Source organism: Alosa alosa, chromosome 2, assembly GCF_017589495.1.
Source record: "Alosa alosa isolate M-15738 ecotype Scorff River chromosome 2, AALO_Geno_1.1, whole genome shotgun sequence".
Classification (NCBI taxonomy): Eukaryota; Metazoa; Chordata; class Actinopteri; order Clupeiformes; family Clupeidae; genus Alosa; species Alosa alosa.
The window spans coordinates 33,471,895-33,484,394 of NC_063190.1; the positions used below are offsets into that span (position 1 = coordinate 33,471,895).

The following is a 12,500-nucleotide window of genomic DNA, read 5'->3' on the forward strand; positions in this document are numbered from 1 at the left end:
CTGAGGCCGTTTGGAGCTGAGAGATGTGGAGAACGTGAGGGTTACCGTGACGACACAGATCTCTCTCACACACGCACGCTCGGAGCAGTGCTGACACGCTGGGGCAAAAGAGAGGTATTTCACACAGGTGCTCTTGACGCCTGCTGCAAACTCCATCACTCCAAGGGGCCTGACCGATGTGCCTCAGGGGCTTTGCCTCAAAAACCCGCCAGAAGCTTCTTCGACATGGCCTCTCAGCCGTCCCACAGCTAAGCTAAACTAAGCTGAGCAAAGCTAAGCTAAGCTGAGGTAAACTAAACTGAGCTAAGATAATATAAGATAAGCTAAGCTAAGATGAGGTAAACTAAACTGAGCTAAGCTTAGATTAGCTAAGATGAGGTAAGATAAGGTAAACTAAACTAAGATAAGAAAACCGTGTCACCCTTTACACAGCTGGCACAAAGCCCAGCCTCACACACACACCTGTGGGGTCAGTATTAACCCACAGCTAAGCTAAGCCCACCTCCTCCCCCCTTTCAGACCACAAGAGACTAGCCACGGGAGGCCAGGGCATGGAATTCAGCCAGTACAGGCCAAATAGCCTAATTGTGCGACAAAATTGAACATATTTACAAGTAAAATGCCATCACCAATGCATCTGAGAGGGTCAGTATCTACACCTGTAGCAGAGGGTCAGTATCTACCCTCCTACTGACCTGTGGGGGTAAATATTTACCCTCATACTGACCTAAGAGGGCAGTATTTGCCTATTATCATTTGCCCTGCTGTGATAATAGCGCCAGGCCCATTCTCAGGCCCCAGGGTATCAGGTCCCAGGGTATCAGATCCTGGTCGTCAGCTCACAGAGAAGGAGACCAGCACACAGGATCTGCTCTGGAGGGCTGGGATGCAAGCAGGTGACCAGTCATGACCAACTCCCATCACTGGACGACAGAGAAGTCTGACTAGGGCAGATCCACACTGAAGATTACTGGAGACTTTCTCAAGAATGTGATCTATGTGATCTATAGCTGAAACTTTCCAACAATCCGATCTTTGCACAACACTTTCTGAAGAATGCGATCTATAGCTGTAACTTTCCAACAATCCGATCTTTGCACAACACTTTCTGAAGAATGTGATCTAAAACGGAGACTTTCCACTATAAAGAGTTTGGGATCAAACAGCAGTTCTATTGTCCAGTACTCCATCAAAGACAACATTCCCTGGACTACAGTGTTTCTTTCACATGATCAAGCCAATTGTTGAGAACAATGTGCTTGTCTTATAACAGTGTTGATAAATACTACAGCAATTAGCAGACACTTAGTGCCCTCTAACTTCATCAAAACTGTTGTAGAACTGGGCCACAAAATGTAGCAGTGTGTGTTCTACATTCTGTTTTGTGTTGTGGAGAATGAGAGAGAGAGAGAGACCCACCTCTATGCCTCCATACCAGAGCTGTCCGCAGGGAGGCAACACAAGGCTGAAATCACTAACATGAACAAGTGACATTCATCCCATATCTATCCCATATCTCTCTCTCTCTCACACACACACACACACACACACACACCTTCAGTGCACAGATCTTAACATGGGTTATTATCTGTGTATGAAGGGAGTCTGTCATGACCAGCCAGCGCAGGAGCATGTGGTGGCTGAGGCTAGCTAGCAGAGCTGCTAACTGCACCACCAAGGCCGCACACAGACAGAAACACACTGAAGTTCACGCCACGCCACAGGCTGGCTTTACACACAAGATTTGCACACACACACACAGTCAAATTTTACAGTTGGAAAGTAGGAAAGCACTCACCCTCCAAAAGGAGAAAGAGAGTGACTGAGCAGATGCACTAGAGCAGTGGTTCTCAAAGTGTGGGGCGGGCCCCACTATTGGGGAATAGACACATGTCAGGTGGGACGCGATGAACTGGAGGAAATTTATTTTATTTTATTTTTTTGTTAATCTTTAATAATGGCTTTTTTTTTTGACAAGATCATAGATTCAAAACACCATCCAGCACTGGGACCCACTGGTGCATTTCAGGGAGATTTCACACACAAGCACTCCAAACATTTAACCACTCAGGTGTGATTGTGTGTGTGTGTGTGTGTGTGTGTGTGTGTTACCTTCAGTAGGAGTGCTCATCATGAACATGTCTCTGAGGTCTCTCAAGAGAGTGTCTCCATGACTCTCCCTCCTCCTGCCCTGCTCCTCCTGCCCCCGCTCACACACTGGAACACGCCCACACACACACACACACACAACACCAACCCAACAGACACACACACACACACACACACAACCAACGCACACACATACACACACCCAACAGACACACACACACACACCAACCCAACAGACACACACACAACACCAACCCAACAGACACATACACAACACCAACCCAACAGACACACACACACCACCAACCCAACAGACACACACACAACACCAACCCAACAGACACACACACACACAACCCCAACGCACACACACATACACACACCCAACACCAACACAACAGACACACACACACACACACACACAGTCACATACACACACAACCCCAACACCAACCCAAAAGACACACACACACACAGCAGGGTTGGCCGGTAGGTGAGCAGGTGCACATGGAGCGGATGAGAGGAGCGAGGGATGAGAGTGAAAAGGAAGAGGGATGGAGGCAGGAATGGAGTGATGAAAAAATAAATAAATGAGTAACTGAGAAATAAGTGATTAACATCAACACAAACAAAAAACAAACTAACACCACTACCATGAGATCAGTCAGTCATGGTGAGAGGATCTGCATCCCTGAATCGGACGCCCCTACCTGTGGGCAGTTAGCATGATGCTAAAATATATATAACACACACAGACACACACACACACACCCCTGCCTGTGGGCAGATAGCCCAATGCAATGCTGCTCTCAAATGCTCTGTGATGAAGCCTGACAGAGCGATACCTCTGAATCCAAACGCAACAACGAATGCCTTGTCCACGTTAACATTTAATTTGAGCAAAACAATTTCCTCTGTGTTACATTACATTACATTACATTACATTTGGCTGACGCTTTTTAACCAAAGCGACTAACAACATGGTAAACAGTAAGTTTTAGAACAATTCTCACAATTTTAGGACAGTTTCAAAAAAACCTTAGAGTACAGTAAGAATAAGTGCCGGTGAGTGCTGTTTTTAGCAGTTACTTGTCAGTTTAAAACGGCTGGTGAGTGCTAGGATCAGTAAGACTTGTTGTAAGTGTTGCTATGAGAGTAGATGTTCTCTAAAGAGCTGGGTCTTCAGGAGTTTTTTGAAAGTGGAAAAGGATGTCCCTGCCCTTGTAGGAACTGGCAGTGTGTTCCACCAACGAGGAACAACAGATGAGAAAAAGTTTGGATTGGCTTGAGCGCATCGGTGGTAGAGCTAGACGCCGTTAAATCAGAGGAGCGCAGCGTCTGGAGGTAGTGTAAGTCTGTATGAGGGCATTCAAGTAGGTGGGAGCAGAACCGAGACTACTTTGTAGGCAAGCGTAAGAGACTTGAATTTGATGCGGGCCGCCATAGGTAGCCAGTGTAGCTGGATGAGCAGCGGGGTAACATGTGCCCTTTTGGGTTGGTTGTAGACCAGGCGCGCCGCCGCGTTCTGGATCATCTGAAGTGGTTTCACTGCGCAGGCTGGGAGACCTGTCAGGAGGGCATTGCAGTAGTCGAAGTCGCGAGATGACTATTGCCTGAACCAGAAGTTGGGTAGCATCTTGAGTCAAGTAAGTCCTGATTTTCCGCATGTTGTAGAGTGCGAAACGGCATGACCGGGCTTACTGAGGCAACATGATCTGAGAAGTTTAGTTGGTTGTCGAGAACAACTCCTAGATTTCTTGCAGTCCTGGTCGGTGAAACAGACAGGGAGTCAAATTTGATGTTGATGTCGGGTGTATGGTAGGTTTAGCTGGGATGACCAGCAGTTCAGTCTTTGAGAGGTTCAGCTGGAGGTGGTGTGCCTTCATCCATGTAGCTATGTCTGAAAGGCAATCTGAGATCCGTGCTGAAACCAGGGGTCGCCAGGTGGAAAGGACAGATAGAGCTGTGTGTCGTCTGCATAGCAGTGGTATGAGAAGCCGTATCGAACGGATAATCTGTCCCAAGGAGGTGGTGTAGATAGCAAAGAGGAGGGGCCCAGCACTGAGCCCTGGGGACCCCTGTGGTGAGATGGTGAGGTGCGGATAGCTGACCAAGCCATGATACGCTAAACGAAGCCCCTGTGAGGTAGGATTCAAACCAGGAGAGAGCAGAACCGAGATTCCCATGTCAGCTGCAGTATAGAGAGAAGGATACGGTGATTAACCGTGTCAAAGGCAGCCGATAAGTCAAGCAGAATGAGTACTGATGACCGAAAGCGGTCGCCCTGGCTTCTTTAAGGCTTCTGTTACAGACAGCAGAGCCGTTTCGGTAGAGTGGCCGCTTTTGAACCCAGACTGATTTGGATCCAGAAGGTTGTTCTGTGAAAGGAAGTCAGAGACCTGTTTGGAGACTGCTCGCTCAATGCCTTTGGATAGGAAAGGCAGTAGTGAGACAGGGCGGTAGTTCTCGACTTGAGCAGGGTTGAGAGAAGCTTTCTTAAGTAACGGTGTTACCGGGCCACTTTGAACGCTGTTGGAAATGTGCCGGAGGTTAGCGGTGGCATTGATCACGCGTGATAGCTGGAGCGATGGTCGGGCTGATGGACTGAAGTAGGCTCAGAGGTATAGGGTCCAGCGAGCATGTGGTAGGACGGCTGCATGTCAGGAGTCTGGACACTTCACTCTCGGAGAGAGGCGAATGTTGAAAAAGATGTTCCAGCAGTCCCTAGAGGTTGTAGGAGTGTGGTATCTGAGTCAGATGCATTGAGTGGGCATGTAGAGAATTGACTGCTGATTGCCGCCACTTTGTTTGTAAAAAATGAGGCGAGGGTATCTGCAGTAAGGCTGGATGGAGGAGGAGGCAGCTGAGGGGTTGAGTAGCGATTTGAAGGTTGAGAAAAGTTTTCGAGTGTCTGTAAGCGCTGTTGATTTTGTCATGGTAGAAAGCAGTCTTAGCAGCAGTGATGCTGGCTGAGAAGGAGGTCAGGAGTGTCTGGTAGTTTTGAGGTCGTCAGCTAGTTTGGATTTGTGCCATTTCCTCTCCTCCTCTGAGTTTGGTGCGCCATGATCCCGAGGGTATCATTTAGCCATGGATGAGAATGTTTGGATCGAGCTGGCCTTGTGGTAAGAGGGCACAGCTCGTCTAGACACGAGGTCAGTGTGGAGCAGAGCGAGTCAATGGCTTCATTAACCTCCAGAGAGGAGAAGGTGTTGAGTGGAGGTAGACCGGAGGCAACCGGTCCACATCCGGACCTCATCCACATCCTGTTTACGGTTTACGTGTATCCATGGATCAGAGCTAGTGAGCGGAGGCGAGCGAGAGAGGATGGAATTTTGTTGGAGCGTGGAGCGCTTTTTAATTTAGAGGCCGGAGCGACCGCTCTGTTCCGCTCCAATTTCGCTCCGATACCGCTCACACCACGAGTCTGAGGTATACCCAAACCCACCCAGAATTCATGTCTTCCTAATAAAACCAAGACCATTAAATTTCAAACATTGGCCATTGTAAATTTGTTGATGGGGATGGAGTTATAAGTAATATATAGTAATTTTAGAAAGGAAACTAAGTCATACAAGTGTAGGCCTACTATTCCTACAAAACAACTAGATAGCCTATTAACAATGTAGAGCAAGAACAACCATGTGGTGACACTTTTTAAGTGAATAAATATTAATTTTGGAATCTAAGAAGACACTTCACGTAAACATGAGTGTGCTAAGGACAGCAAAGAAAAACGTGAGCAATTTGAATATGCTTCATATCACGTAGAAGGCTAAAGTAAAACTTGGATGCTAAGCCTGTATTCTTTAGGCAATTAATCCCACTGATCATGTTTTAGGCTGATTTGACGTTGCCAAGCTTGTTCGTTGTTGCACAAGGCTATCGACATTGCCAAGCTTGTTCGTTGTTGCACAATCTTTGAAAATAAATGTTCTATGAGTGAAATAGGCCTATATTGCCGTTGCTCTTAATTCTTTGGGATTTAAGTTTTCTGTTTATGGTGACAATTCGGCTTGTAGATTATTTCTACCTCTTTTAAATTGGAGCAATTCCACTGGAGCGAAATTGTGCGGAGCGACCTGAAGCAAATTTGAGCGGAGGAGCGGCCGAGTGAACAGCTACTTGAGCGAGGAGCGGGATATTTGCACCGCCCAGCTCCGCTCACTAGCTCTGATGTGGTGAGGTAAAATGGAGACTTTTGGAAACGATGACCTACACGTCAACCTTCACTTAGGATGTCACTGAGCAACAAACTGCAGAATAAACCAGTTGTATGTATGCCTAGTGTTGGTGAACAGAGTTGTGATATGCCTTATTTCTGATACCAAGCTTAAACACTTGTTTGAACAGAGATCGCTCAAAGAAAAAATTTTTTTAAGATGAAAACTAATAGACATGGGCAAGACCAGACCTGCAAGCGAGAAGCAGCCGTCTGTACTCGTTTGAGGCTGATTGCAAGCGGCAGGCGTCTGTACTGGTTTGAGGCTGATTGCGGTTATGTGTATGAGGTCAAATGCTTTGCAACACAGCCATGATGACACACTGGTTTCATGGAAATGAGATGCGAAGTCTAGAAATGCATGATGTGAGGACTGAGTAGTCACTCATCCCTAACACAAACATACACACACACACCACACCTCATTCACTCCCTCTCTGTAGCAGTCATTTAGGTAGGAGGCCAGGGGGTTTTGCCTATAAGTGTAAGTAAGTACTTTTTTCCCGAACATGATACTGCTCTTATCTCGCACAAAACTGAGAGCCACAACTTGTGCTCATTCTGTGGGAGAGCCATTTACAAAAGAGGCGACAGAGGAGAAAGGGGTGTGTGTGTGTGTGTGTGGTACCTTTCTTGGGGGCAGTGCGTGAGGAGGGGCTGTGTGTGTGTGTGTGTGCGTGTGTGTGTGTGTGGTACCTTTCTTGGGGGCAGTGCGTGAGGAGGGGGCTGTGTGTGTGTGTGTGTGTGTGTGGTGGTACCTTTCTTGGGGGCAGTGCGTGAGGAGGGGCTGTGTGTGTGTGTGTGTGTGTGCGGTACCTCTCTTGGGGGCGGTGCGTGAGGAGGGGCTGTGTGTGTGTGTGTGTGTGTGTGTGCGTGTGGTACCTTTCTTGGGGGCAGTGCGTGAGGAGGGGCTGTGTGTGTGTGTGTGTGTGTGTGTCGTGTGGTGGTACCTTTCTTGGGGGCAGTGCGTGAGGAGGGGCTGTGTGTGTGCGTGTGGGTACACTTTCTTGGGGGGCAGTCATGAGGAGAGGGGCTGTGTGATATGTTGTGCACCTTTCTTGGGGGGGAGAGTCGTGAGGGGGGGGTGTGTGTGTGTGTGTGTGTGTCGTAATGTGTCGCGTGTGTAATTTGCCTTCTTAAGGAACGTCGCGTGAGGAGGGCTTCTGTGTGTGTGTGTATTAGTAGTGTGGTACCTTTCTTAGGGGACAGTCGCGTGAGGAGGGAGCTGTAATGTATTATGCCGTAGTATTGTCGTGCGTATGCGTGTACCCTTTCTTGGGGCAGTCGTGAGGAGGGGCTTTGTGTGTGTGTGTGTCGCATTCTGGTGCACTTTCTTAGGGGACGGATGCGTGAGAGGGGCTGTGTATTATGTGCGTGTGTGTGTGTGTGTGTGTGTGTGTGTGTGTATTGTGGTACCTTTCTTGAGGGGCAGTCGTGAGGAGGGAGCTATTATTAGCAGTAACATGTGTGTGTGTGTCTCAATTTACCTCTCTTACCCAAGAAATGGGAGGAGTCACGTGAGAGGAGCTGTAATGTGTGTGTGTGTGTGTGTGTGGCGTGTGTGTGTTGTGGTACACGCACACCTCTGCAAGGCGGTCGCGCATTGAGGGAGGAGCTATGTCTTAAATGCGATTACCTCCTCTTGAGAAGCGGTCGCGTGAGGAGAACTGTGTGTGTAATGTCAATGTGTATGCGATTTTTTTACCTCTTGGTGGCGGTCGTGAGAGGGGCACAATATTATTATTATTATTATTCAGGTACACCCTCTTGAGAGGCGGTACGTAAGGGAGAAGGCTGTGTGGCCAATGTGTCACCGGTACCTCTCTGCAGAGGCAGTCACGTGAGAGTGTGTGTGTGTCGTGTGGTGCACTCTTGGTGGCAGAGTATGGCATGAGGGAGGGCTGTGTGTGCGTGTGTGAGGAAGGGCTTCAGTGGCAATGGCATGTGTGTGTGTGTGTGTGTGTGTGTAGACCAATGCGGTACACCTCTCTCTGCCGAGAAGCGGTCTGCGTGAGGAAGGGCTGTGTGTGTGTGTGTGTGTCAAGTGTAATGCGGTACCTCTCTTTTAGGGCCGGTGTGCGTAGGAGGAAGCTGTGTGTGTGTGTGTGTGTGTGTCTTTTATTACCTCTCTTGGTAGCGGTCGCGTGGGAAGGGAGCTGTGTGTGTGTGTCACGTGTTTGTACACACACCTCTCTTAGAAGCGGTGCGTGAGAGGAGCTGTGTGTGTGTAGTAATATTGTGTGTCTGAGGCGGTACACCTCTCTTAGAGGCCCGGCGTGAGGAGGAAGGGGCTGTGTGTGTGTGTGTGTGTGTGTGTGTGTGTGTGTCTTGTGTGGTACACACCTCTCTTAGAAGGAAGGGAGCTGTGTGTGTGTGTGTGTCACGAGGTACACCTCTCTTGAAGCGATGCGTGAGGAGGGAGGGTGTGTGTGTGTGTGTGTGTGTGTGTGTGTCCCCACCTCTCTTACCTCGTGAGGAGGGGCTATGTGTGGTGTGTGTGTGTGTGTGTGTGTGTGTGTGTGTGTGTGTGTGTGTGGCACCTCTCTTGAGTGGCGGTCTGCGGAGGAAAGGGCTGTGTGTGTGTGTGTGTCTTGGTTTTACCTCTCTTGAGAAGCGGTCGTGAGGAGGGGTGTGTGTGTGTGTGTGTGTGGCTATTATGCGGTGCGGGGTACTCTTGGGAAGCCAGTCGCGTGAAGGAAGGTGTGTGTGTGTGTGTGTGTAACCTCCTGTTGGTGGCGGTCGTGAGTAGGGCTGTGTGTGTGTGTGTGTCGTGGTACACCTCTCTTACCAGGGAGTCGTGAGGAAGGGAGCTGTGTGGCTGTGTGTGTGTGTGTGTGTGCGGTAATGTCTCTTGAGGTACCTCTCTGAGGAGGGGCTGTGTGCGTGAGTGTGTGTGCTGTGTGTGTGTGTGTGTGTGTGTGTGTGTATTAATGGCAGTACACCTCTCTTGGGGAGGCCTCTTGAGGAAGGCGGTGTGTGTGAGCGGGCTCTCTTGGGTGTGTGGCGTGATTATTATTGTGTGTGTGTGTGTGTGTGTGTCTCTTGGTCGGTCTCGTGAGGAGAAGGGCTGTGGAGGGGCTGTGTGTGTGTGTGTGTGTGTGTGTGTGTGTGCGGTACCTCTCTTGGGGGCGGTGCGTGAGGAGGGGCTGTGTGTGTGTGTGTGTGTGTGTGTGTGTGTGTGTGTGTGTGTGTGGTACCTCTCTTGGGGGGGTGGGTGAGGAGGGAGTGTGTGTGTGTGTGTGGGTGTGTGTGTGTGTGTGTGTGTGTGTGTGTGTGTGTGTGTGTGTGTGTGTGTGTGTGTGTGCGGTACCTCTCTTGGGGGCGGTGCGTGAGGAGGGGCTGAAGAACTTCTTGACGGTGGTGACCTTGCGCGTTTTCTCGTTGCTCTTCTTCTCCTCAAACTTGGAGAAGGGGCCCAGAGTGGGCGGGGCTTGAGTGGGGGGTGCGGGGTGAGACTGGCTGCCCTGATTGCTGGCATAGGCCGCCTCCTCCTCCTCTCTCTGTAGCCTGGGAAACCACACGCGCACGCACGCACACACACACACACACACGCATGCACCAACACACACACACACACACACACACACGCGCATGCACACACACTCACACACACACGCATGCACCAACACACACGCACGCATGCACCAACACACACGCACGCACACGCACGCATGCACCAACACACACGCACGCATGCACCAACACACACACACGCACACACACACACACGCGCATGCACCAACACACACACACGCACGCACACACACACCAACAAACACACACACACGCACCACGCACACACACACGCACATAATAACATACCACATCTCATTACCACCATGCACAACCTAACGCTACCTTATGCCATATACACACCAAAAAACTTTTGCATATACACAGTCACACACACACAGACAGACACACATACACAAACACACACAGAGACAGACACAAATACACACACACACACACAGACAGACAGACAGACAGACACAAACACACACAGACAGACACACACACACACGCACACAGACAGACAGACACACAGACAGACAGTCTCTCACACACACACACACACACACACACACACACAGCCTACTTCTCAGCCAGTGCCCAGTCTTCCTGGATCTGCTTCTGTCGTGCCCGCTGGTATTCCTCACGCCAGCACTTGGAGCACAGCCCCTGCCACGCCGCGTTGCCATAGTAACCGCATCCCTTCTTACACAGCAGCTCCGACTGGTCCACATGGATCCCACGGCGTTCTACTCGCTGGCTCATCTTTCCCTGATACACACACACACACACACAAACAAACAAACAAACACACACACTTATCAGAAACTAAATCAAGTTCAATGAGCATCCCTACACACCACAGCAGAGGTCCAATCAATCATAGTTAGCTTGCTCATGCAACAGGTGCAGAGCAGAGTAACACACTGCATCAGCATAGATTTATATATCTATATGGCCACTACAGTACCATAGATTTATATATCTATATATATTAAATGTATATATGTCTATATGTAGAATCTGTCACCGATGACATCCAGTTCTATGGCAGCATAGCCAGCGAGTTCTGTATCCAAACAGTCATGCTAATAAAGCTCCTTTGAATTGAGTTAACGCGACTAACCCACTATAGAGTTCTGCACAGGATCTGCACCGTCAGCTCCTGAACGAAACGAAACCAGCATGGAATGAGACAGAACCGAATCTACCGAGTCAGCCTGAACTCCAAGTGAAATGCCTGGCTGCAGTCTGAATCTATTTAGTTCAAGATTTTGTTCTCTATAACCAGGTAGGTCAAAGATGACCTTCTAAATGACCACTGACTGAACATTTAGCGCCTGCCTGGGAATGAGTATCGTTAAGCTGTAGTTACCTCACTAACATTGGCGTAAGAACTGTCCAGTCGGGTGCAAGATGCCACAACTTAGCTTCACGGTGCTGCCATGCCATGTAAGTTATATGGAGACATTGTGACACATTACATGCTACTCTAACACGCCCTGTACATGCAGTATATCCACTGTATCTGAAGGTCAGGCCCTGTCAAAAAATCAATATTACCAAAGATAACAATCTTTGATATTACCTAGCAGCTGTGGGTAGTGCTAGGGTGCCTGGTGTAACGTTAACTGACAGATAACATGATGTGTAGCTATTTCGCTAGCCGTTGTTGTTTACTCGTATTTAATTAGCGGCGTTACCATGTAGTTGTATGTATCTGGACCATTCATATCTGTTCGTCAGTGTTTTGGCGGATTGATAACGTTGCGTTATCTAGATGGCCAGTTATCCTGGCGGTCCTGGTCCTAGCTACCTTAAAGCGTCACAGGGTCGGCTATCATTCATTAGCCATCTACAGTGTGTAAGTAGATATAGCGGCTTGCTTTGCTGATGACTGCAGCAGAAGTTAGCAGCTAGTGCAATTTATGTCCTAGTATGTCCCTGAATACCCGCTGTTGCTTCTGTGGTGCACAGAAGAACAACATCTAACGCTACTGCCATACTCCCACTAAACATGACACTGGAAAACAAATTATTAGAAGCAAAGTAACCGGCTTGTCCCTCATTCTTACCGCTACAGCTGGTGTGGAATGTTGACGCCTTGCAGGATAGCCTCGCTCTGGCTCGCGACCCTGGTCATCCAACGAACGCGTCAGGACGATGCGAGGAGCAGAGTGACGTGGACTGTTGTTTTAATACATATCACAGGGGGGCGCAAGTGTCCTATGCACAGGCCATGTTCAGAGAAATTGCAGATAAAGGTGAAAATCAGTGTGTGTGTGTGTCTCTGTATGTGTGTTTGTGTGTGTGTCTCTCTCTCTCAGTGTGCGTGTGTGTTTTGGTGAGACTAAACAAATTGCTGTCTGATTTGGCAGTCATTTCAAAAATGTCACTGAAACTGATGAGCATTAATGATCATGACTGGATCAATCCTTTTTTTGCGTGTCATGACATAAATAGGCCTACATGACGGTTATGACTAAACTGCAGACAATTGTACCCTCTTGGATGAATGTGACAAAGAAACATTTGGTTTGTTTAACAAAGCTTTTGCAATTACTGTTATGATTTTGCGATTGGATGGTAGGTTGGAAACGCACCATAATGATCTGATAATGTAGATCTGTCCCAGGGTTGCATTTATATTTCCAACTGC

The 12,500-nt window shown here is 48.7% G+C and overlaps 1 protein-coding gene across 1 annotated transcript in view; it reads right to left on the bottom strand.

Annotated features, from left to right (window-relative positions):
- Positions 1 to 12,082, bottom strand: part of LOC125311868 (rab5 GDP/GTP exchange factor-like) — an 18,282-nt gene extending 6,200 nt beyond the window's left edge. The window contains 3 exon segments of the mRNA XM_048270236.1: positions 9,639 to 9,835; positions 10,428 to 10,612; positions 11,917 to 12,082. Of these exon segments, the coding sequence (XP_048126193.1) occupies positions 9,639 to 9,835; positions 10,428 to 10,606 (376 nt within the window). The 5' untranslated portion in view covers positions 10,607 to 10,612; positions 11,917 to 12,082.
- Positions 12,083 to 12,500: the final 418 nt, after the last annotated feature.